The sequence below is a fragment of the Epinephelus lanceolatus genome, chromosome 15 (assembly GCF_041903045.1).
Source record: "Epinephelus lanceolatus isolate andai-2023 chromosome 15, ASM4190304v1, whole genome shotgun sequence".
Taxonomy (NCBI): domain Eukaryota; kingdom Metazoa; phylum Chordata; class Actinopteri; order Perciformes; family Serranidae; genus Epinephelus; species Epinephelus lanceolatus.
Genome location: NC_135748.1, coordinates 28,129,291 through 28,156,652, shown reverse-complemented (window position 1 = coordinate 28,156,652; position 27,362 = coordinate 28,129,291). Strand labels below are relative to the sequence as shown.

The 27,362-nt window shown below is 42.0% G+C and overlaps 1 protein-coding gene across 1 annotated transcript; it reads right to left on the bottom strand.

Moving 5' to 3' along the window:
- Positions 1-785: 785 nt before the first annotated feature.
- On the bottom strand, positions 786-9,362 carry bmp4 (bone morphogenetic protein 4). The gene is made up of 4 exons (XM_033641888.2): positions 9,087-9,362; positions 5,104-5,226; positions 4,085-4,449; positions 786-1,880 (listed from the first exon to the last, which is right to left on the bottom strand). The coding sequence occupies exons 3-4, from the start codon at positions 4,440-4,442 to the stop codon at positions 1,027-1,029; spliced, it is 1,212 nt and encodes a 403-aa protein (XP_033497779.1). The 5' UTR covers positions 4,443-4,449; positions 5,104-5,226; positions 9,087-9,362; the 3' UTR covers positions 786-1,026.
- Between the last annotated feature and the right edge of the window lie 18,000 nt (positions 9,363-27,362).

The window sequence follows — 27,362 nt, the reverse complement described above, 5'->3', positions numbered from 1 at the left end:
CCCCGGCTGCAGTTGGATTAGCGAGTGTCCAACCACCACATGTTAGCCTAATTGACATAAAAGTGAAATTTGAGAACAATAAGGCCCTAACCCGAAGGCTTGCTAGCTTTGAAATGGCATACCATTTCTGTAACAGCTTCTGCCATTTAAGATCGGAGGGAAATTGAGAAAATGTGGAACCGCAGGGTGATCATTTCCACTATTTGTCTTTCTTTGATGGAGTGTGAATCATTCAAAGTTGGTGAGATGCCAGATAATTAACCAAACCAGTTTTATTTGGGAAAGTCAGAGCATCAGAAAGATTCCTCTGCTTTTTCTTTTGGCTAAAAAACGATTTGAACACATTTAAAAAGCCACCAAGATACATTTCAGGCTCCGAATTTAGATCCAAATTGACTTAAATTTTTACAACCCCTTTGAGTATTGTTATTACAGATATTTTGCAAAGAAGTAAAAATGGATTTGTGTTAAGGGGCCTACTAAAATCAGATTGTTAATATAAAGAGGTAAATTAAAGTCAGTGTACATTTCTGATTATTTCAACTGATATCACTGTGACACGCAGTGCTCTAATTTACTCACATAGACAAAGGGTGCATCTTGTGATCTGCTGGAATGTGTTATTGGAAACAATTCAGGTTTTTATTTTTTTCTCCAAAATGTATATCATATGAATGCAATAAATATTACCAGTAAATAAACTTTACTTTTTAGATTGTTTTTACTATTTTCTCAATAAAAAAAACCTTATACAATCTAATGTACATTATGAAAAGTTGTACAGCTTTTTCATGTTTAAAATAAGGACTCAATTTATTTTTAATATGTAGATATAAATATATATATTTTGTCAAAATATATGATCATATTGTCAAAGAAACAAAAAAAAAGTGAGACAAACATACACCTCAACATAAAAGTTATAAATAAGGGTCCAAGTGAACATTTTTGGGAGTAAAAGACCTTCTGGTTTGTTTTCGCGTCCATGTTGCTTTTTTCATGTCCAAGTTGTTGTAAGTCTGTGTGTTAGCGGCAGCCGCAGCCCTCCACTACCATTTCCTGGTAGTTTTTTAGGACCACCTTGTCATGTTCATCTAGGTAGAGCATGGAGATTGCGCTGAGCTCTGTTGGCACGCAGCAGGCCTTGGGAATGTTGTTGTTCACAGAGTTCACCAGTGTCTGAACAATGGCGTGGTTGGTTGAGTTCAGATGATCCGCCAGAGGGAAGGGACATTCCCCGTGGCAGTAATAGGCCTGGTAACCAGGGGGCGCCACTATCCAGTCATTCCAGCCTACATCGCTGAAGTCCACATACAGTGCGTGGCGCCGGCAGTTACGGTTGCGTTTACGGCCCCGCTGCTTGGGGCTGCGCTTGGTCCGGCGGGTCAGCGGGTGACCCTTCCCGTCATGGCCAAAGGTAACCAGGAGGGGGCGTAGCTGCTCCCAGTCCTCGCCAGGCTCCTGGTGTAGCGAGCGGCTGACGCGGACGTGTCTGCCCTGGTGGCGCGGCGTCTGGTTGAGGTGCAGAACCTCCACGGCCAGCCCATAATTGGGGAGGCCTTCACGAGTCCAACGCAGCACTGCGGGGCTTACGTCAAAGCTCTCCCAGCGCGACGCGTTGTGGCGCACAAGCCGCGTATCCAAGAGCTGCGTGATTAGCTGCCCTGGCCGTGGGGGCTTCAGCACCTCGTACACGTTTATCCGGTGAAGCCCCTGGTCGTCTGAGAAGGCGTCGGCGATGGCCTCGTCGATCTGATGACGGTAGAGCCTCAGTTCGGCGGAAGAGAGCAGCTCATCCTCTGGAATGCTGCTGAGGTTGAACAGGAAGCGAAGGGGCGCAGTTTCTCCATCGTCCAGTTCATGGACCCTCTCCATGTGCTCTGAAAATGAGAAATGAGGGACATTTCATTAGCTTCATAATTCCTTATTGTTTGGAACTTGTAATGCATTGTGTAGAAAGTAAATTGACAACTTTTCTTCATATATACATCATATAAATTCAGGTGAAGATACTGTATCTCTTGTATACCTTCAGACTTAAACTATGAAACTAATTTCACACTCTAATGTGGCTCAATTGACACAAAAGAATGTACATCACGCACACTTTTCAAGGCCTCTGGGATATTCAGGCATATAAATATACATCATCCACGCTTCCTTATCTATCTATAAGGATTATCCAGCCCTTCTCTCAATGCCTTTCCCTGAGCACTTTGCTGAAACATGCATTACAAGGAGGGTGGTGATTAACGTACCACAGCTACAGTATAAACACAGTGGAGGCTCCCTGTTCCACGCTCTGTCTGCAGATTTCTGGCAAGATCACCATTGTTGGGGAAAGGAATGTTGTGTCTACTATTTTCCTGCTCAATCCACCCCTGTTATTTCACACCCAGGCCCTAATCTTACCCAGGTGGTTCTCATTATTAAAACCTGCTGTGTTTTTGATTAGCTCCGCAGTTTGTTCACTTAAGACGTTTATCATTTTCATCATGAATAATCATTAAGGAGTCAGACAATACAGTAGAATCTCATTTATCTGAAGCCCATGGGAACGGAGGTCTTGCAAGCAAATGTATTCAAATCCTCAACCAAAGCTTAGTCAGAATGTGAAAAGTGCACACCTTCTCAAATACTCCGCAGTTTGTAGTTTAATTCACAACATCAGTGAAATGAATGAAAAACAGGGAGATGTCATCTGTTGCACACGGCCAATAAAACACATCTTTCTTGCTGGGCTCAAGATGAACTGTTACCTACCCTGTAAACATGTCCCCTCACCTAACAGTCTGTAACTCACGGTATTTTGGACAGATCAGTCCACTGAATAACACTGTCGCACAATGGTGCTTCCATGGAAGCGAGCACTCCCACTTGGAGGGCCTCAAAGCATGTTATTAACATAGTTTAGCAAAGGAGAAGGAGGGTAAATGCCTCTAGAGAGCAGTAGAAACTAATACACACGCGTGCACACACACATTGCATCACAGGCGGAAGTTCCTCCTCCAATGGCAGTGCTCTTTCTTCTTATCTAACCTTGGTACGTTCTGCCACTAGTAGTGTGTTTGACAAGCCCCATTAAGGCTGACTCATCCCTCCTTCCTCACTCCTCCCCCTAAGGGCGGACATGTTCTGTAGCCCTAAAGCTCCACAGTTTGCTCAGTTCACCACGCTTGCTAAGTCCGGTACATCACCTCTGTCTCTCTGCCAAAGATTGTTCTCAAGCATTTACCCGACATGTTTCAGTCTAGCTTTCCAACCTCGACTTACATTTAACAGATCGGGTACCCTGGAGTTTCTCAGAGCCCAACTGAAACCTCTGCGTTTGTCGCTAAAACTAAGCAGATCCAAGTCACAATAAACAGAAACCCTTCTAACGTTCCACTCTTTCTATCACACCAGCTCCTGAGACTGTTTTTCCATCTCTACAGAGAGCTGCAGCGTCTGCTTTCAGCACCCACATTGTTGGCAGTAGGGGCTTTATTTAGAAGGCTGCAGAGTAGCATTAAAGATAATTGCACGTTGAGGAAGGTCCTTCTAAAAGAGCCCTCCATATAAACTGGAGACATGAGAGAGGAGCACACTCCAACTCCAGGCCAAGACCAGGCTTTTTTAAGCTGTGTTCTGCTGGGTGGGGTGAGAAGTGTAAGTCAGTAATATGATGGTATGCTTTTCCTTCAGCTGCTAACCAAACATGCAGACTTTTGTCAAATGAGGCTCTTGAGAGCTTGTCTAGCAGATTTTTTTTTTGCCCCTCTGTAGACAGTGTTTGGTGACCACATCCTTAGATTCCTTGGTTATGGTGAGATGGGTGGAGCTGCCTTACAATCATGTTTCAAGGGATGTAGGACATGTTTTTTTTACACTGAATACTTAGCAGTCCTCGCCCATGCTAATGAAATACATTACTACCAAAATCATTGGAATGCCTGGCGAGAATGAGCATGGCGTCATGTTTCTGTGCTGACATGATGCATTCATCATCTTTCTTTCTACTAAGGACAACATTTTCGCTTTATAGTTGTGTGCTTTTAATTCCCCTCTCAAATATGATGCCAAGATCCTCAATCTTTGTCCTTACCCTCGTGGTGGAAGCCCCTCACAGTGTTGGCCCGGCTGGCTGACCTCTCTGGGTACTCAAAAGCGATATCATGCGCCCCGGCCTCCTCAGCCTCCCCCGACTGTAGCCGATAGAGGTCCAGCAGGTAGCGAGGCACGGTGGCCGAGCGGCTGGGCCGCGGCCGCTTCTTGAGGCCGAACATGTGCAGCAGCGTGGCCTCGAAGTCCCGCAGCAGTTCATGGCTCTGAGCGGTCGAACGACCCTGCAGGCCCGGTACTTTCTTTTTCCCTTCTTCAGGTATCAGACTAGCATGGTTGCTCTCTCCCAGCAGGACTTGGCATATTAAAATGACCATCAGCATTCGATTACCAGGAATCATGATGTCTCTGGGGGGAGCAGCAGAGATAGAAGTTTAGAAAAGAAGAGGGGAAGAAAACACAAAAACAGAACAAGAAAAGCTTCCATTATAACTGTCTGTCCCTGTTCTACATGTCTGCACCAGCTCCAGTACTCCTCTCTAACTATTTCCACTGAGGGCAGACTCTAATTGGTTTAAATAGGCCAGTCTGTCTTGTTTACAGTAAAGCAGCCCCCGATCAGATAGACAACTTGCAGTTTATCTTTGGCGACATCCTCCAAAGGTAAACAGCTGGTTCAAGAACCCAACTTTTTTGAATGGAATCTGAGGGCCATTCCTCTTCACTCCCTCCCTTCCCCCCGCCGTCTCCTCCCTCCTCCAGTATGATTAGACAAATAGAAGAGGCAGCCCTGGGGTCAGAGCAAATTCTTAACTCGATAAGGAGTCTCCTCTGAACAAGCCATGGGGCAAACCAAAGAATATGTGCCACACATTTAACTGGAAAAAACTCTTCCTCATACAAGTGCCTTGCCCAAAACCCCATAGGGACTTTCAGTTAAAGTCTGACTGCATAAATCAGTGACTCAGTGGACAGAAAGGAAAGGGGGGGGGGGGGTGAATGCGAGATGCACGGCAATGTGTCACATGCCACAAATTGAAATGGCATGGTCCACTTACTTACCGACAGAAAATAAAGCATGGGAAAACAGTCCATGTTTGTTGGGAGCGGGCAATGGACACGTTCTTCCAGGAAATGTTAGGTGGTGTTGGGCGGCAGCAGGAGAACGTTGGAGTGACCCTGTTCCTGAAAGACACAGATGAAATCACAGAGGGATTATATACTGAACACAGTTACAAACACTGTCACATGTTATTTACTTAGAGAGTAGTAGAGAGTATATCTGTGTCAGTGTGTGTGTGTGGGGGTAAAAGAGAGACCCGGTGTCTCTTTAAGGCTTATCATTTTGGCTCATGGGCAAAGCTAGCTATTTACTGTAACAGGAATGTAAGGAGGTATGTGCCACAACACAGACAGCAGATCCCAAACGCCTTACACTCACCTAAGACTGAAAACACACCTCATTACACTATTACATCTGTTCCAGGAATTGATAAGAAACCCATTTCATAAGCAAAAACCAAGATCAAAAGATAAGTTAAAAAAAAGAAGTCTGAAACTACCCTCTCATGTTCACACACAAGACCAAAGAGCTGATAACAACACTTTGATCAGGAGGGGTAAAAATCTATATCCAAAACAAGAGCGCTGTTTGCTTGCAGGAATCAAGTGAACTCAGTCAACCTTTATCCCTCCAAGCGACTGAGATCACCCATTTCAGACAAGGAACTGAATACATGTATCTCAAAAGGGCCTCATCTCTTAGTAACGCTTCCCCACTTGAGGATCACACAGGTTGAAGTGACGCTGATGACAGGCCTTCTGCTCTTTGACATCACTGTCATCAGTAGGAGAGTTGTACATGCAGCACTGGTGTGTGTAGGTTTTTTGCAGGGCTCTCAATCATATATATATATAACCACAACAAGTCTTTGGATCAAACTCTCCAACTGAGATCGTAAAAACACCTAAAAATAAAAAAAGGTTCCGTCTTAGCCGTCTTTTTTCCCCTCTGCTAGGTTTTAACAAGCACAGCAACATGGCTCTAATGACTCAATTCTTTTTACACGTCATTAAAATGTGCTAAATGTTGTTGAATCATGCTAATAAAATTACTGATTTTTTAACAGAGTGACCACAACAACAGCCCCACAGAGCAGACATTTCTACTCCGGAGCGACGTAGGTCTTTGGTCATCATTTGGAGCCTGTTCCATTGGAGAGCACCCAAGCATTACTACACAGTGAGGATGCACATTAACAGGAACATTATGTGTGTGTGTGTGTGTGTGTGTATGCATGTCTGGGTTTGTATCTGTACGATTATCTTGGCCCCTGCATGGCTCACTGTACATGCAATCAAGGATCTTTTTCCTAACAGCATTAGACTTTGACCTCCGATTGACCCCCCCCCCTTTACTCGGTCATGACACTAGATCCAGTGTGTGCGAAGAAAGGGTGATGTGCGCTCCGTGTGTGTGTGTGTGTGTGAGCGTGCATGAGCTAAACGGGCTTGTCCGCGTGCACGAGTGTGTGCCACCGCTTGCATGTTCGTGAGAACTGTGGCAAAGAGAGAGGAGGGTTCAGAACATGATCAGCTCTATTACCCATGGGGTGGGGGGATAACGTGTGTGTGTGCGCGAGTGTGTGCGTGCACATCTCTTACAACAAACGTTCATTGTACAGTGAGGGCCTCTCCCATGATTACAGGGATTCATAGCACTCAAAAACACTGACCATACAGAACATCTTGTAACTGTAACCAGCCACTGACAAAGCTGCAGGCTAAAACAGACAGACACTCAAAGTGGTGCGATGATGATGAAAGAAGATGTAAGGCAGACAGGGAGTAACTTTCAACTCCACAAAAAAAAAGTCATCGCGTTCATTTTGCTGGCCTGTTTTCACCAGTTGTGGTAGAAAAAAAGCAAAACACTTGGAGCTACACCAAACTCTGTGCTTTTTTTTTAAAAACAGTTTTCCATATTTATCAGCACTGTGGACTCTCAGATCCCAGATTGTGAGGTATTTTAAGAAGCTTCACACTCGGAGGACGTCCGAACCGAGTGACAGACAGAGGCACATTTTGCAACAACAAACGCAGACCAGGGTGCAATTAGGCCGGAGCAGTCAACTGCCCTTGGCTTTGCTCGATCCCCCTTGGCCTCTCCCTCTCTCTCTGACCAGAGATAATGTGATCAGACTATGCACATGGCTCTTCAGATGTGTTTCCTGAGGAATTTGACAGTGATGGTGGGAGGGAAGACGAGAAGGAGGGAGGGAAGGGAGGAGGGCAACAGGTTACCACGGGAACAGCCAAATCTCTGGCCTGATTTTTATCATTTTCGATGCCAGTAATCGGTTTACCAACACGTTTATAGTCATGGGAGTTGCGTTTTTGTGCTTCTCTGGTTTGTGCTTCTAAGCTTCAGATCACACACAGTTCATAGTGACTCTGATGGCTACTTCAAATAGCCAGTAGTTGCAAAGGAAAACAGACTTTAAATGGTCTGTTTAACTTCCTGAAACAAATGGGTTGTAACTAAAGCTGGAAGTATATTAAATATTAACTGTGGCTTCACGTTGAGCCAGCATGCCCGACCAAATGCAATATCCTCATTTGTGTTGAGAGAAATAAAACAGACCTGCAATGTCTCTTGTTGTTGAATAGTGCAGGTTTGGGATTTTATTTGCTCCCAGTGAGCAGTTCAACAGTAAGAACATTCACAGTCAGTGAGATCACTGAAAGCAGGTTAATGGTTTTGTTAGCTGTAGTGGATTCTAAGAGGCAACAACTCAGATAGAGATGATGAGCTGCATGAGTTTTATTTGAGATTTCATGTGTAGATCTTTATTTTTTTACAGAAGAAACTAAAACAACCACTCTGGAGATAAATACTCTCAACTGATTCGCAGGTTTGAGAGTGTGAAATAATATAAACAGGCCTATAAAACGCGAAAAGCCCCCAAAATATCATCAACACCTGGGCCAATTTATTTTCCTGAAATGACCAAAAAAAAAGTAAACCCCCTTTGCCAGACGCACGTGATTTTTTAAAGTCATAATTACACGAATATAAAATGTTTTCTCACCCAGAGTTTGGCGAGTCTGTCTCTCTGCACTACAGCACAGAAACTTGAGTTGAAAAGTGAAGGAGTGTGCCAAGGACGCCATGCGCCTGCAGGCCGCAAAACGTTTTCTGTGCTGCAGCTTTACAGTATTAAATGACGCAATTCCACTTTTTAATCATTTGTTAGAAAACATGTGAAAACCTGTGACTCCTTACATTACAATGCCGAGCAATTACAAACCGGAATAACATCTGTTGTGCTAATATAACGTGCTGGCACCGACTGTTTTTGCAGACTTTGTCATAACTTGACAGAAATGTGCCGTTTAAAATCTGGCTCTGTTACGCACGGTGTGTTCCTGAGAACTTTTATGTTACGCTTAAATTAATTGAAACATAGACACAGATGTAATGTTTATTTTTAAACTTCTGGTTTAAATTCCGAACTGTGTCATCTCCATCTTTCACATTACGCACTGGGAAGACACGACGCACATACAGGTGTTTAATCGGGAAGGATCGGTGCCAAACTTCGGGAAAAGTTACGCATCGTAACAATGGGAATATTTTAATTGTGTTGGAAAAAGACAGGCGTAGAGAAATAGGACGCTCTGTTTGAAAATGACCTCACTATGTTGGTTTGTCAGTGCTCAACTCTCCGGCACAAAAGGCTTTAACCTGCTAAGAGCTCCACCAGGACTGCTGCGCTATTCGTCCCCAAACACAATTTAATTCCACTTTATCTGCCTTTCTGTGTCATGAGCTAGATTTATGGTGTTTATAGACATGTATCCTTGCGCATTCCTACCGGGAATGCTGTCCAAACTCTCAGTGAAGTCCTTTAAACGCGCACAAGCACCAAAGACCCAAACTAAAAAGTCACCAACTGTCAGCTTCCTCTTGTATTTTTCAACATGTTCCGTGTGTGCGCTGCTGGATCTGTTACGTGTGAATGTGTCAGTAGATGAGCGCTTACCATCAGTAGAGGTACAGGTATCCTCGAATGAAGTGAATATGAAAGGGAAGGTGTAAGGCAGTCCAGGCGTAAAGCCGAAAAGCGCCGAAATGAGCCTTAAAGGAGAAGCTGGGTGCCTTTTTGGCTCATTAATCCTTTAGCGACACCTCTAAACCGGACAAGAGGAGACGGGGTCGGGGTGAAGGCCGGCGCTCGGGGTCTGCAGCGGGGTTTCCTATCCGTCTCCAGTTCAGCTCGTGAGGGCGGGTGGTGCGCGGAACGGCCAGACTTTCCAAATGATCCAGCATCTATGGCCCCTTGCAGTTTTTATGTGTCCGCCCAATTTACCGTCCCTGCCTCCTCCTCCCTCCCCGACCCCCACCTCTCTCATCTGTCTCAAACACCTTGGATAACCCCCCTTCTCTCCTCCTCCACTTTAAATACAGAGAGCTCATTGCGCGCACTATTTTCTTTTTCATTATGTGAAACTTTGTAATTTGACTGTGAATAACAGCCGACGGGTCAAATGCTGAGTGGTTTGAATCTGCATTTAAATGCCAGGGTCCAGACAGTAAAGTACTTGTTGCAAAGTAACGTTGTGGTACCCTAACTAAAATGTATCTATAGATGTAAATAATGGTCTGAAAAGAAATTCAGTTGCATTTATTGGCTACATAGGTTATCCAAATTAGTTATAATGTAAACAAGGAAGTCAGATTAAAAATATATCCGAAATTAAATTAGAAACGCAAGACAAATTTTCAGAATTAATGTTTCCTGTGCAGCTCTTATTATTATATATCACCCACCAAAAATCCTGCAGTCACTGGTCTCTGCTCCGCACTAGCACTGACATAAAACCAAAGTTATTTTAAGAAAAAAAGTAAAATTAAAAAATAATTAAAATATATATATATATATATATATATATATATATATATATATATATATAATAGAAATAAGATTTAAAAAAATATGATTATTTTTATTTCATTTGTCTCAGATGTAGGGGCATTTATTCAGGGATCTGGCATGCATAGAGCAAATCGTGAGTGTTAATAAGCCCCTTGGTAGTTCTTCGCTCATTGTCACTGATATACAGAAATGGAATGGTGATTAAATTCATGTGGTAATAGTCATTTTTAGGGAATCCTGAACCCAATACCACACCTGAACCTCATTTAAGAAGATGTTTGTTGTTGTGAGTTAGCACTATTAGATCCTTACACAGGTTCTGATGCTCATTAGGGTGTAACATAAAGTTTAAAGACTGGTCCAATGGGCCCTCTTTAGGGACCCCCAGATCCCACAGGAAACCAATGTGCTTGAATATCTTTGGAGTTATTCCCAATGTACACATGGAGCTGTTAAAAATAGTAGAAACTTAATTAGGCTACTCTCTCAAGAGCTCTTCATAAAGTAAAAAAGACAAAATCAGTTAATTCCACAAAACTTTATATAAATATGTTGCCATTTATTAAAAAAATGCTGAAAGGGTTAGAACACACTATAATCATATACATTCCTCTTTAATGTTGCATCTGTAATAGTCTTCATACTTTTCAAAAGCATTTCTCAGATAATTGCCTGTTTGATTCTATTATTGTTTGACAGAAACAAAGAAATCTGTTTTCCCTTAAGATGTCTGAGAAATGGAACCGCTACTCTCTGTTCCTATTTATGTCCCACCGATCCAACAGCCAAAAGCATTACAGCATTTAACTATTTCAAAATAACAATTGCTGCTCTGTTTTGTGTTGTGCTTGCAGTGATGTCTCCCCTTGCAGCACCTCTCCAAATACCAGTACAGATAATATGCTACTATTTATTGTTTGTTTTTGGTAGAGAGTTCATTGATTTATAGATCATACTCAAAGTACCAAAATTGTCTGGCATTTAGCAAAAGCATGAGATACATATTTTAGGAATTCTTTGGAGGAAAAAAGTAGGAGACCTAGGGTGCTGCCCTGTGGTGCACCACGCTGTAATTGAAGAGGCTGTAATTGATCTTGTGCAATAATTTGATCTTCGAATCCTGTGATCAAAAGCTGTGCTAAAATCTAAGAATAGCAAATAAGATTTATTCTTGTATGCAGTCATGTATATTTTTAAGGCATGCTGACTTTCAAAAATTTAAAAAAAAAACTTCTTCAATATAATCCCGTAGACATTTTCACACTGCACTTGTCAATAGTTTATCCAGAGCTGGACTACTATTGTTTGAAGTATAAAGCTTTTTATTGTCTTAATGAGCAATACGAGTCAAACTTTGCCAAGCTTCCGGGTTCTTGGGAATTTCCGCACACGTAATGACCAATGTCGCTGAAGTGGATTAACATACTGATAAGCTGCATATCTCAGAAGTGTCATTGTCACAGCCTGTTGACTAACCCTCAGATAATGATTAGATTTAGTCCAAATATTTCTCCTGATTTTGTGCCCAATGAGAGAGCAGCAAGAATGTAACAGAGCTTTGGGTTGAAAATAGTTCAGAAAGAAACATTTAATGCTGATTTAGTCCTAAAGAAGGATTATAGGTCTGACACTTACTGCTGAAACACGGAGATAAATTGGCTACAGTGATTCTGTCATGCTTTAAATCTGCTCTGGATTGTTCCGGTTGTGTGAGAGACCTTGTGAGGCAACATTGACTGAACAGCGGTCTGTAGAGACCTCGGACGCAAATAATCTGACATTGTTTGTCGTGTTACATTTACTTATGTGGTTCTACTCTGATGCATTGTTTGCACTGTGGGGCCCTTTAAATCAGATCATTTATTTTGTTAATCATTATCGATCTCCTCAGTCACCCTTACAGACTTTGGTTCTTCTTTTCACCTCCCTGGGCTTTGAGGATAACTCTCGCTGCAAAAAGTTATGCGAGAGCTGCAGATTAGCAGCCTGTTGCGTGTGTGGCATTTGGGATGCTCTTTGTGACTCAGGCCACTTAATATTCCTCACCTTCCAGCGCATACCTTCTGCATGACTCGTGATGCTGGATCTCAAGCTGTGATTGTCTCATTACTAAAACCATTTGTCTCTTTGATGGGGGACCTTGTCATGCACAATTTATTCTTGGTCAGACTTGCAGCCTTTCTTGTGGGATCCATATTTCATGTTTTCACTTTCAAGTTCTGATGTCTGGGACTGATCGTGCCGATGACCTGATGTTGCACCAGCAAATTAAAAATGGATCAAACGTTCCTTTTTGTCAGCCTCATTGCATGGTTTGATATCATTAGATTATTGGAGCCACAATTTCATATTGAATACAGCTGAAGGGTCGTAAACAGCAACAAGTGTCGCAGCTCACTAGCACTTGATACTAGAAAATAGAAAGATTGATAATATATAGTATTTATGCAATGTTTTTACAATATTATCACAAAGTGCCAGAACTGTTTTCAAGGTTGTGTTTCAGTGTAGATTTGTTTAATTATCTCCACCGATTGAAACATTGTTAGTATAATTGAACATTGCTGCATCTTAATGTCACTGAAATGTGGTTATACAACATATGTTAGTTGATTTAACACATTTGCGAAGTTGTTAAGACATGTGTGACACAGTGTTATATCACTGTGCATAAAACCCACGACACATCATAGGCACAGTGTTGCAGAGACACTATAATACCATGTTTGTATAGATAAACCAACAATGGCCAAATTATAACATATTTTACAAGGGTGTTTCTATGAATTAAGGGGATGGATAAGATATCGCGACATTACGTCAATTATGCACGTAATCTGTAGATGTGTCAAGACAACCAGGCAAGACTACACCAGCATTACCTCAGACCACAAGATGCAAACTGCAGATAAGCTTCAAAAACAGTCACGTAAAAAAAAAAAAAAAAAAACAGACAACAGAGTCATGGAGCAATTTTGTGATGGACAGATAGCACAAAGATCACCCTGTACTGTACATGTAGCTGTGAGATGGAAAGAAAAACAACAAAGAAACCTTTTTATGTTTCTGTTGCTTTGGGTTCATCAGTGTCACTTATCAGTGTCACTGATGACAGCAGCATGTAATTTTGTGGCAGCTGTGTGTTTGGCAGGAATACTTTGAGGTTTATCATTTAAATTAAGAAATTGCTCTTGCAGGAAATCACCCTTATTATTTTCACTCTCATGTCACACTTGTATGATTATTTCCCAAGTTTGAATCATTATCAGATACCCCCTTTCCAACAAATTAGTGTGTTTATGCAGGTATTTTAAACGCGGGAAACCCCGTTCAAAATAGACGATAGACTGCTTTCTCATTGTCAGTAGAATAGAAGATGAGGGCATTTCTGTTTTTCCAGACAGGCCAGAAAACAGGGGCACATTAAATCTGAAATGGTGTGCACTGTTTTAATACAGTTTCCAGGTTGAACTACATCTTTGCTTGAAACAATGTGAAACAGTGTGGAGGGCTTTGAGTTATGTTTTCTCTTGTTTTTTGGTTGTCAGAGGTGTTAGCCAATCAGCAGCGACATATATAAATAAATGTCTGGTAGATCTTTATTTACTGTACATACAATATTTGTTCTTGTATCACTCTTGCTTTGGCAATGTAAACATATATTTCCTGCCCCCCAGCGGCGGGGTATTCAAAGCACCACCAGTTCTGTTTTTGAACATTTTGCTGCATTTTGTTGGGGCTGATCACAGCCCAGGTTAGTAAACAGTAGAAAGCAGCATGGAGGCCAGTGAAAACATTATGGTGGTTGCTTCTTTTTTATATATCTAACTTATTAACAATGTTCCAGCGCAATTGTATTTTGTGGTGGCACGTCATTATAATGGGGGCATCCAGCATGCCAGTATCAGCGTGATTGTACCTAATGCAAATCAATGTTTTTAAGGACTTGAGCGTTTTTCAGTGTCATTTTTTGAATGTCATTTCTCATTTCTTTACATAACGTTTGACCTTTCACTTTCTTTCACTACTGATTTTTGGAGAAATCGATATGTTTCTATTAAGTTACGCCTTGTAATTTTGTTCTATTGACATAAATCAAAATTTCAGCTGTAGATGTTCTCCAGCGGTGTTGCTTATAAAGGCCTTGAAAGTCTTGTTAGGTTTCCTCCGCACATGAAACCCCAGCTGTGTTTTACTTACCAGGCTGCTGGGAGCACTTGAAGAAATGCTGTGGATGTCCCTTCCGAGGTGTTGACCAGGCTTAGCCCCGTTGAGCCCCTCCAGTTCCGATGGAGATTACCAACTACGGGTGTCTTAGACCTACAGGCTGCGACCGACTGACTTATTTCACCACCTACAATATGAACCCTTGGTCTGAAAGTGTGGGGCTGTGCATGTGTTGATGAGAAAAAAAATGTGAAAAGATCCAGGTATTTCGTGCCCCAAACCATCTATCTAGTTTTTTTTTTAACTTTTTATCTTTTTGTACATAATTTGCTTGAAAAAAGTGGCTTTAAGAAACTTGAAATGTTCACTGAAATTACTTTTCTTTGCGTGAGCTGAGCGTAGTCAAAGAGCTCACTCATCTTCTGACATTTGCCTTTTGGCCATTTGGGGAAGAGGTCAGCGATGCTTTGCTGCTTTGACATTAGCTGCAAGAGTGGGGTGATTTCACCTTTGTGCCCATGTCAGTAAATCCTGCTCGGAGCCGCTCACCTGTGAACACCAGCCCTTAATCAGCAGCAGCTCAAAGGTGACCCGGCCGCCTGTACCCTGAGCCCCCATGTCATAACACACCTTCATTTTCTCTTTCTTCTCTTTCAGACACTCCGTGAAGTGTTCACTAGTGCAGACACGCGCCACAGCCATTGATCAAACCTCAGCTTTCACTAATGCTCGGACATCTCATTGGAACATTCTCCAGCACAGCCACCTTGTGTTTCTTCGGGTGCTCGGGCTGCTTGTCCTGTAATCCCCTAACCCAGCCCTGGGACCTGAAAGCCTGTAAGTGGTGTGAGGGGTTAAGGGAGGGAGAAGGACAAGGGAAGCAGAGTTTGAGGATGGATTGGACAAACTATTTTAATCCCTGTAATGGAATTGGCATGTAAACTCATGAACCTAGAAGTAAACAGAAAGAAAATGGAGAGGGATGGATGTTGAATTGGTCTGAGCCTTTCCGGGGGAGCTGTGTTGAAACTCACATTTAGCCCCCTCAAAACTGCTTGCACCCCCCTTCACCCAGTACAAAGATAGTCTTTTCCGGCCCATCTCCTTAAACAGACATCACTGTTTAGATAAACTATAAGTTTCCTTCTATAAAGAATGTTTAGGTTTCAAGTCGCAGCAGTTTTGTTCTTGCTCTGTGGTCAGAAATACATTTGTACAGAGACGTTTGGCCTGAATAGCGAAGAGAGTATCAGCTTTCAAAGTTATTTTAACAATAAGATAAAGGGATTATAGTTCAGAATAAAAAGCAGCCATCATCTCATATAACACTCTTGCTGGGGAATATCATCAGACCCATTAGAATGAGTAATCATCAGTGACACTCCAGCGCAAGCGATTGAGGTTTGGTCTGCCGAATGATGTGGGGTTACTCACTGCCTTCCTGCCAAGTGAGTGACAGGACTTTAATGTCCCTCCATCTCCTGCTGTCGCTGGTGCAAACCTGCCCCTGCCAGATGTTATCAAAGGGAGCTGGTCAAGTGAGTGGCGGAGGGGGCCTTTTTTTAGGCCTTTCTCTCCCTCTGTCAGGGTGCAAGGAGACACACTCGGGCTTCAACACTGTCCAGACGCAGCCTGAGTGGGGCAATGCCTGATGCTGGGACTCTGGGGGGTTACAATGGGAAACTTTGTCAATGGATTAAAAAGCTTTTTTATCACCATTTGGATTGGCACTTGAAGATACTCCTTTAATCTGAGAGGGGAATTGACTTTGCCCACACTGCAGTCCCTAAGAGGCCAAGCTAAGAGGCAGCCAAATGATTTCTCCAGCGCTGGCCTTTCTTTGTGATTGAGAACCTGTGACATGTTATGTAGAAGTGTTATGTACTGGTGCTCAAGAGAAAAACAGATTAGATTTGAACAGATGGAAATTGACCAGAATAGAACATAATTAAATCAAACGCAAGGCAGTAGACTGATACAGCGTCCTGAGAGGTCCTGTGACCAGAACTTCAAGGTTAATATTTGTAATCGCGTTGTTATATTCTCAAAATGAGGTTATGAAGGTAGCTTAATGTAAGTTCCTATTCAGCTCATCTGATCCTCAAAAGTCAGAGCTTAAGCGATGCTGAACTAAAAGCAGAAACGCAAAAGTGTCGCAATTAACCTTTAATCACTTAACCACTGAGAGTACTTTTGACCAGTTATGTGTGCCGGTCTATGGGTTAACTTTGCCTCTCTACAGTTTACTACACTGCCTGCCAGCTGGGTATAGTGGTAGCTAACGTAGCTAACAGCGCTATTCTTTTGGCCATGACAACGGGTACAGCCATTCTGACCTGACAGCGTTGCTATGGAAACATTATACCCACCCTCTGGTCTCCCCTCAGTTTGCCCTGGAGAGTAAGTAGCTCAATTTTGGTGCACAACCCCCTTTAGTATTGTTAACTAAGCTGGTTATCACTAGTTATAACTGCTAGTTCTGTTAGCACCATTAGCAGTGTCAGCACAGCTAGTGGTGCTAACATACGTTAGCAAACAATGCTAAAGGTTTTTGCAGCTCAAAATAAACTACTCACTAGAAGTACTTGAGGGTAGACCAGAGGTCGGCCACCATGTTTCCTTCACAACGCTGTTCTGGTTGTGGTACCGGCGGTGCCAATGAGCAGCGCCGCTAGCTAGCTTCTAACTGATCCAGTTGGTGCACAATGCAGAACAGCAAAGGCTAACATTAGGTAGCCAGTGGAAACTTGAGGGTGGGCAGCGGGCAAGACATTTCCACATGTTGATGCAGCCAGCTGGCTGTCTGTCAGCAAAGCCAACAGAAAATTAAAATAAAAGAGACACATTTGCATCACACAACTTTTAAATTTTATCACCTTTAAATTGACAGCACTTTGAAACCTGGGCTAAAACTCACTAAGGCAATGGAGTGCTTGAATACAAGGAAAGGTCCCTTGTATTTAACAAATTGCTTTTTTTTTCTTGAAAATTAACCAGTTAACCATTGGGAAATCAAAAATTGTCTGAAACTGGCATCCATAACATCATCACACTGCATGCACTCTATCAGTGGTGAAAGGTCTAACCTCATAAATCACAGACCAGCTCCAGCCACCATAACAAACCCCTGTGAAGTAAGATATCAACAAGACTGTACAGAGGTGGAGTACACTCTAAACCTCTGCCTTCATTTCCAAGCCCACCACCTCTCTATATTATATTTTTACTGTATCTACATCGTCCAAAGCTGTCATATCATTTGAGGCCATGAAGAAGGTCTTAAACGAGTAAGTGTCAACAGCGTCTTTTCGAACCATGACATTTAATACAGCATGCAAATCACTCCAGGGACCCGTTATTCCTTCAAGAATGTAATTACATACTTTCAAATAAAACTTGAAAGGACCCAACAAGTTTTAAAATGCAGTGTGTGCTCCCAAGACGGCAGGAAGGAATTCCAAGCAGTTGGAATATGCTAACATCCCTGTGTGGGCGAACCATGGGCAGCAGGAGAGGCGAGGAGAGTGTTGAAACAGACAAAAGGACAAAACACTTAACACATGAGAATCAAGGGAAATAAAGTGCTCAGTTCAGTTATATTATTTTGAACCTGGAGTCTATGTTACTGATTTTTGCCATCATAGTGTACCTACAGTTCACTAAGGAACAACCCTTTAGCTACTGTTGCTATGGCTGTCAGCTTTTTGCTGTCACAGTGCACCTAGCTGACAGTTCTTTTTGTCAATTTTGCCTTTACAGATGATAAACAGAGAAAGAGATGGGTGTATGACATACAACGAAAGTGCCAATACTGGAATTGAACCCTGTGTGTTGCAGTGATATAGCATGTGCTGTAACCATTCAGCTAGGCAGACTAGGTGCTCTGCTACCTAGAGAAGAGAGAGTTATTTGGGTTTGAAGATTGGTCAAACAAACACTTTCACCCAGTAGGGGGTTCATGTCCCGTGTGAAATATGAAGTCAGTGTTATTGTTACTATGTTATAGTAGTAACAAACACACTTATTTGAAGCTAAACCATGATTTTTTTTTTCTGTAGCTAACCAAGCAACTTCTACAAACTAGTGGTGAAGAAGGCCACCTCACGTCGACTGTGTGTCGGCCAAAAGGTTGCACTACAGCACACCAGAGCCAATGGCCAACTAGCAGTTGTGTCCTGCACCTGCATGAAAGGAAATAGTTCTCCATGCCAGCAGGCAGCTGTAGTCTGTTTTTTTTTTCGTTCAAAAAGGAAAACAGTAGGACCAACAGGATAAATCTGAGTTGCTAGTTAGCCAGTTAGCATATTAAAAACAGAAACTGTTATTGAAAGAACAAATTATATTTATCGTGCACCAGGGAACAATTACACAAACAATTACAGTTTTAGCTGAACAGCTCTTTTTCCTAATATAGCAAGTTTGTTTCAGTCTCACACCCTCTTAACTTTAATCATTTGTTTACTTACCTCACTTCCATTTCTTTTCTATTGCACTGAGTTGAACTGCCAATCGGACACATTACATTCACTGACAGACTCTGCCATCTCCGACGCAGACAATAAAAGCTACACTAGTGCCAATGGTGTGACACACTGTAAAACAGACAGACACTCACCGCAACCTGACATTGACCAACAACCAACTTTCATCTTGTTGTGTCAAAGCCCTAACAAAACTGCTCCCAATGACAGGTGCTCTCTCTCAACTCGATGGTGTAGCAGGACCCTGCTTAACCCATGTCTGAGGCTGATAACCAATAATAATGCCCATTGAATCAAGTTATAACATTCAAAATGGGTGCGCAAGGATTCATAAACATGCACTTAATGGCTACGTACATATTGTGCTAAACAAATGAGACCAGAGCTGCATGGCCCAGGCTAAAAACTTTCACCCTCATCAGTTGAAAATCCATGTAGAAGTCATGGAAATAAAGAAACAGCATTGCTCTTCTACTGCAGTGGACAGCTACATTATCGTAATATCATTAGTATGGAAAAGACGAACAGAGTGTTATTTCATTGTGACGTAACCCTGTTTGGCTGCTTTGTTTATTTATGTGTTCAAGAAGTATGTTTTCACTTTTACATGACTTGTTTTTAGCATAATCTGTAACCCCACAAATTAGATCAGGCCAAGCTTGAACGTGATCGTAATGACCCTGGATTTGGCTGTTTTGTTATTAAACTGCGTACATGATTCTCTGTGAATACACTGTTACCAACAGCTACAAAACCAATAAAGAATAATTCTGGGGATATATTTAATACATATATTTTGCCTTGCGACTACTGGTCAATAGTCACGGTCTTGCTTGTTGTGTGAGTAATCTACACATGCTGACTGATTATGTGCTTGACTGATACGTCAAAACACTAATAAAAGCAACATGAATTGATTTATTAGGAGAGACTGATTTGTTTATCAAACTTTGGGGTCTCCGGCTTGGAAATTTGTCAAAGTGAATTTGTTTGCAATGTCAAAACCGCACAACAGCTGGACGCAGAATTGAGAGGGGGCTTTTTGTCACAAGAAATATACTTGTGATTGATTGGTGTCAGTATGTGTTTGTCCCTCAGTGAGGCAAATTAAACTAATTTTGAACACATTGGGTCGGTGCAATGTAAAATGATGGCACATGTAATTACTCTTGAGGCTATGACATAGCTCATAGATGTAACCATACGCATACATGTGCAACAGTTGTATACCAGACTTTTTTTCTTTATGTGAGAAAAAATACCTTCAAGGCCACTTTTTGTTTTTAATCAGTGTCCATTAAATGTACTATAACATTTTAAACTGCATAATATGGCTGCCAGATATGACAAGTTTCCTTTCAGTGATACGGTTTATTCACCAGCTTAATCCAGTCTGAGTAAAGCTCCTGTGTTTGTGAGTATGTAAAGCTGTTCTAACCGAGGCTCAGTATCCAATGACTCACTCCTGACGTAATATTTCATGGCGCAGTCGGATGTTACTCTCAGGGGTGTCTGGCCTGCTGCTTGGGATTTGGCACAGAGCAGTAGGTGGTCAGGCGATTAGGTCACCACACTGCTCAGAGGTCCAGGAATGCTGTAACCTAGGTTTTGGGATCCGCCGTGCTTCCGATCTCTCTGTGGGAACCGATATGTTGCATGCTTGTGCCATGGAAAATGCACTTATGTTGAAGCAGAGAGGAGAGAGTAGCCTCCAGGTTCCACCCAGCACCACATAATTAAACTAGGAGGGAATTTTACACACTTTAAAGAGAGAACCTCTCCACTTTGCTTTCAGGGCAGCGGCATGTAATTGCTTTTGCTGGAACGGTTGACGTTTTAGGAGTGGTCGGAATATCTTGGCGAAGCCGGTAGCAACAAAGCTCTCGTGCTTGGAAGAATGAGCCTGTTGTGGTTGTTTTGGGAGGAAATTCTACAAATATGACCAAGATGTGACATATACACTCTCAACCACCATGTGCTAGTGTGCATGGTAACTACATAAACGCTTCCACAGAAACTGAGGAACATATTTTAGGAGTAAGTCACTTCAAACAGCCAGGGCAGTATGGCGTTTTTAGGAAAAAAAGGTGGAAGGGGAGGACTCCTGAAGAATTCCCTTTTGCAGGATATCCTATGATCTTTTTCTGGATGGCTGACTGAAAACTTAATTTCTAGCTGGGCTTGTAATTGTAGGTCATTTTGCTCTATGAGTGCAATTGCAGATTTGATAAACAAGGTCCTCTGGCAGTGCACTGTTTACTTTCAGGGCCTTGATTTGAGAGCTGAAGCTCAGGGGTGGGATACAGTTTACCCCACATACACTCACGCAGGCACGCTAACACAACATACTGTACAATGTGTGCGCGCACAGACATGCACACATGCATGTGGGACAAGAGGTCACCGTGTTAAATGAGGCTGGTGTTGTTCTATAGCTTCCTTATTGTCAACAAATCCCATGAAAATACCAACAAATTGTCATTTTCTTTCCCAAGCCTATTTGTTCCTACTGAAAAAAATCCATCTTTAAAAACTGGTCACAAATATATTTCACTGAAAAGAAACAGGCTAAATAATTTCCCAAAACAGCAGGGCACTGTAGGCACTATTTTCAGTAGTGGATTTGTCGCTCTACTTACTATGGATTGTAGCAAGATGGTTACATCGGATTAATCCCCATTAACAGATATCTGCATATGAAAGTAGAATCTGTAGCTGGCAGGACAAGATTTTGGTATTTGAAGTGTTACGGTTTGCGCTTGTTGTCCGTTTATAGTCTGAGTAGTATTGACCAGTCATGTATGAGTTGGCTTTGGTTGCGTACAGGTAAAAAGTCGATATGGAGAGCAAAAGAGGCACTGACCAAAGTGCAGTCTCAGAATCCATCAGCTGTCGTCTGACGGCGATTTAGCCTTTCACTAGCTTTTTTAGATCTATTTATATGCACTCATATGCAAGTATCTGTTTATAGAACATCATGACTCAGTGTATACAGTGTCCCAAGTTCCTCATTGGACTGCTAACAATGACTGGTGCACAGAAAAGGAAGTCTTGATGCAGATATCTGCATATGAATGCAGAATCTGTATGTACTTACTGTTTTTATTATGTAAGGCATCAGCACCAGTAACCTGGTCGCTTTACAAGGTAGTTATTGTGGATTTCATATTGCATTCTGTATGGTGCAGTATGTGCATACTGCTTCTATTATGTTAGGCACATGGATTTACTATAGTCTGCATTGCACCTTGAATTTTTTTCTTACTTATTGTACCTGCTTGTTATGTGTAGGACTACAGATTGAAATTGGCGTTTTGCTAAATCTGGTGCAACTATGTTTTCATTTCTTGTAAATGATTAATGTCATTGCACACTGTCCTTTTGTAAATCAAATAATCTGGATACCCGCTGGCTACATTGAAACCCCTGAAATATTGGCTGTTGTCCCCAGATGCTTAATTGTCATCAGACCAATAGGCGATGAGTGCCAAGACTGATGTGGGATTGACTCAAATTGTGCCCCAGGTCATTATACTGAAGCAAAGCTATAGCCATGGAGTCAACATTTAGGGGAGAAGAAATCTGCTGGGGGGTCTCGGGTTCTCCCACCCCCAGAAAAAGATTTAAAAATTTTCCCATTAGCCTATATTCTATATTATATTAGAAGCAAGTACAGCTCCATAGTATACAATAGGAATATGCCATTAATGAAAGCTATTGTTTGTATAAATTACACTTGCAGCACAACATAAATGACTGACACTTAAACACTCAAATTACACTTTAGTGTGTAGTGACAGACACTACAGTGTTTTACATTGATTGTAATTACCCACAGCAATCGAGCAACAGCTCCTGCTGCAGTACAGCAACACCACACGCAGAATTGCAATACACTGTAATACTAGAATTGGTAATGATAATAATGGCACTTTGTTTATTTACGATTAGGATTTATGATTGCTAATGATTATGTCAGATGGCAGTGCAGAGTTGCCTGTCATAGCATAGCAATTTTCTTTATATTTTTTAATCAATATATGGCATTTTGAGCATATTTAAATATTGCTGGAATATGTACCCCACCAAGGAAATCACATGTCACCCAGTACAGTTACAGTGTTGTTGGCTCATGTGTTTTTAATATTTTTAAGACACAAGTGGAGGTCTATGGCTCAAAGGTTTTTTTATTAGGATCAATTCATTATTGGATTTATTTTTTTTTTTAATTGAGAATATCATCAGAATTACGCTATGATTTCTTAGGGTGCTGAGCTGAATGTGATCCATGAGTTAATCCACAGGCCCATTTTAATTCTCTCTCGTTAAAGTTATGGTCTGCACCTCTGGTGGGCTAGTGCAGATCCTAAATCAGATAGTTACGAGGCCAGATGTAACTCGAGTTGTTGACTGCTGGGAAGTTCTTAAAAGCATGCTTAGTCATATTACCTGTAATTCCACGTCAAATCAAGGTTCGTGTTGAAAGGCTGCTTTGGAGAAGAGAGTGTGTGACGTCAGTGCATTGGAAGTTACTTAGTGAGTACAATTGTGTCGTAAAAAGATGCTCCATTCTCAAAAAACAAACACGGCTTGAACACAAATAAAGCTAAATAGGGGAGGGAGAAGCAGTCAGATTTATCCGCTGTAGTTTCAGAGACATGGTTACGGATCCAGCTAACTGAAGCCACATTTTTCTCCTCTCTGTGCTGGTCCCCGGGGCCTGTTGACATGACACAAATTTTCCGCTGACAATAAAATAAATAAATAAATAAACAAAGGGTTGGCGATTCCAAAATGAGTCAGGAGCATTAAGAGTGGTTGTGCTTTTTTTTTTCTTTACTGCAGGAGCATACTTGAGGGCTGCAGCTGCAGATCTTACACACACAGACGTCGGAGACGAGGCCAGGCCCTCGAGGGCCCTGCTGGGTCACAGCACCGAATGATACTGCTAACAGTAAGCGCTTGGATTTTCTTTTCCAACGAAGTAAAATGTCATGCACTCAAAGCCCTTTTCCCCATCGGAAAGTCTAATTTATAAAGTCTGTGTGTTTATAGGCACATCAATATCCCTTTATCATTCAGCAAACACAAATACGCCATGTCTGTATTGACGCATGCAAACAGCATATCGTTTTCACAAAGCTCACGAAATAAAAGTTTATTGAGAAAAAAAGTTAAATGAAAATACCACAGTTTTAGTGATATTAGCCAGGATAATGATGAATGTGTCCATGTTATTCCAGTTATTGTTGTCTTTAGTGGTTTGGCACACTTTAAATGGTATCTGAGGCCTCATTTGAAATATTTTGTTTATTTATATGTGTGTGTGTGTGTGTGGGGGGGGGGGGGGGGGGGGATATCCGGGAGCAGGATCTAAAAAGGATATGTATAAACATATTATTCTGAATTTGATCTTAACCAGAGCACAACAGAAAATACAAAAAAAGGAAAAGTGAATGTACGTAACCCTCCTTCCCTCCACCTTCTGTATTCCTCCAACAAACACCTTCCATCACAAGCTGCTTCATCTCCTCTGGAGCTGTAGGTGCGAAAAACGGGAGGCTCAATCCCTGCTGTGGGAGCCTGCCGGTCACCATGGCAACCACTCAAACACACCAGTGGTTGGTGTTGGGGTAACTGCCAAATTTGTTGCGTTACTCCGCCGGTTTCCCCTCCAGTACTCTGCCCCACCCACAGGGAGCCTGGGTCACAGCAGGGGAGAGGAGGTGAGAACACCGAGCGGGGAGGGTGGGGAGTGAGGACAGGAAGAGGAGATGAGGGGAAAAAGAGGGCAACCCAGTGACTTCAAAAAAGTCCCCCATCCCTCCTCATGCTGCTCTGAGGAAAAATCACACCACGTCTCCTCGTGGTTTTTCTGTTCTCTCCACCCATCACTGAACTTCTAGCCCACTGTTATTTATTTCACACATGATACACAAGAAGCTGACAGAAGGGGATGAGGGCAAGAGGTCATGGTTTTAGACATGTCCTCATACCTGAACAACAGAGTAGGTTGTTTGCCATTGACTCCCAAAACAACGTAGCAGTGACAAGTGCAAGATTCAGCAATTTGAATCTCGTGGTTAATGTTGTGAAATGGTCGCAGTTATGCGCCAAAACTAAGTGGTTAGGTTTAAAAAAGAAAAGGATCATACTGTATGTGACGTAGTAATGGCAAGATCAGCGGTTTGATCCTCAGCACCTCCAGTCTGGATGTCAAGGTATCCTTGAGCAAGATACTGAACCCCATATTGCTCACGATGACTGTTCCATCGGTGTGTGAGTGTGTGAGCACTCAGCATTCTCTTGGGTGAAAGTCTGATGTTTGTTTGACCCATCCATTCACCCTGACCTCCACCTCCTCCTCCAACCAGGCTTTGTTGCTCACACAGGGGTGATATACAACATACAAGAATAAAACACAGAAGATAAAGCGACTACCCCAGCCATGTAATTAAAATTTCAAAATCGTTTGCACAATACATAATGAAAAAATGACAGTACACAAAATAAAGAAAATACAGAGCTAGTGCGTGCAAGTTACCAAAATGCCTGTCTAAATAGGTGTGTCTTTAGCTGTCTTTTAAATGAAACAACAGAGTCAGCAGACTGTAATGGTGCAGGCAGAGCATTCCAGAGTTTAGGTGCTACGGCCTAGGAAGCTCAATCACCATGGATCTAAAAGCGAGTGCGAGGGATAGACAGCAAATTGAATACATTAAAAGAGTGAGCTGAGCAATACAGGTGGTGTAGTTGAGCCAAATAAGTAGGACCCTGGCTGTGTAATGCTCTGTACGTAAGAATGACAATTTCAAACTGGAACCTATTTGTGACAGGGAGCTAGTGAAGATATTTTAGTGTGGTATTACTGTTATTATTTCACATTCTTTGCCCCAAAACAGTCTAATTCTATGATAATTTCCCTAAAAAAAATATCAGTCAGTCTTTAAAAACAGTAAAACAGTACATGTAATGCTTGAGTAACAGGTTGAATATAAACTTCAGTTTCCCACAAATATTCCTGAACAGATGACCTCTCTGCCTGGAAGTGTGCTTTGTAATGTGAGTCACAGTATTCTAATGTGTGACCACGACAATGACTGTCACAGTGATCCTTTTCCAGATAAGTGAAATCCTGTTCTGTAGTATTTTAAATGGATGTGCAGTGACTGAGGAAGTATTCAAATCCTTTAAGTACATAATTTGAGTAAAATGTATTTTAAAACTTTCCCTCACTGCCAGATAAGCTTTCAAACTTAGATATATGAATCAAACTTCCTGGATCATATTTGATTTTCTCCCTAGTACCTTTAGCTAAACACCCATGTGTTTTATTTTAAAGCTTTATGTAACATTTTCCCATAATTGCCTGCTTACACTCATTCAGCTGGAGGCGTTCACACCTGGAGGATTTGTGTACAGCTGCGGTCTTTCTGTCAACAATTATTTGTTAGTGCCATACTCAAAGGCACTTCAGCAGAGGTTTCTAAAAGCAACAACAAATTTGTCTCTTTTCCCCTGCAATCAGTATTAAATACAGTTAGCTGGTGTGACTCACTCCCAGATTCTACTCATCCACCTTTGTGTCGTTTCGGCATGATACCAAATTGGCAAACACGTTTGAATGAAGGCTCCTGAAGAGGGGTTGTTGACAAAAGGACAACAAACATTTACAGAAGCTGCTGCACCCTTCTTGGCAAGACGAGCAGGAGATGACATCAGAGGAAAACACAGTAATTCACTGTTTACGCGGTTTATTTCGGGGCTTGATTATGTGTAACTCCACAGCGTTTTAGAGGCTTTAAGAACACTTCTAACCATCGGGGCCTCAGCCGTTGTTATTATTGCCTGCATCTGTTGAAAACCAAATAATGGCGGGTGGTCACCTTTCATCATGGAATGATGGGAATGGGTTCTGTAAGGTGAAACCGTACCACGCAGACATGGCTGTGACATCATTGCTTTTAAATTTGTTTTCTGTTCATTCGCTCGCAGTGACAGAAACCATCTGTTGGAGACGGCAGGATGATCAAGGGAGTAGCTGTGTGTATGTGTTTGTGTGTGTGTGTGTGAATCTGTGCTTGTGATAGCATATGTAGGACAGTCTTGAGCCCATTCTTACTAAACGCTTGTTTTTTGGGTTTTACTGTAAGTTTTTAATATGATCACTGTGACAAAGCTGTTTAAGCCACCTTTAAAGACCCCCTCCAATATAATTCGAGTTTTTAGCCCAGTTGTTAATGTGTCTATATGATGTCTTTTATAATCTTTCAAGCAATGCCATGAGCGAAAGAAGCAGTTAGCGCTATGGCTGAGCATTTATGCTGTGGAACTGCAGTGTACCAACGACAGTCTCAAAAACACGGATTCAGACAGCCAGTGATGATAGTCAGCAGAATTAAGTGTCTAGATAAGCTCAAAGCTACTGTTCAACCTCATGAGAAGGCCGTGTTTGTTGTTTTGTGGTGAGGACTGCAATAAAGCCATTGTTGGTGAACGGCACCCGAACGCCTCGTCATCCTTCCTTCTGCAGAGTGGTCCACACCGCTAGAAGCTAGTTATCAGCTGATAACGAGCCTAGCTAATTTAATGTTAAAAAGCCAGTGTGTTCAACTACGGTTCGGAGCCAGTAAGCTGTCATTGAGAGAGGTAACGTGTTCACACAACAAGCAACGACACGACAGCATGGCCAGCTACATTTTTCCAAAATCGCGTTGATGTGTTGCTCAAGCAA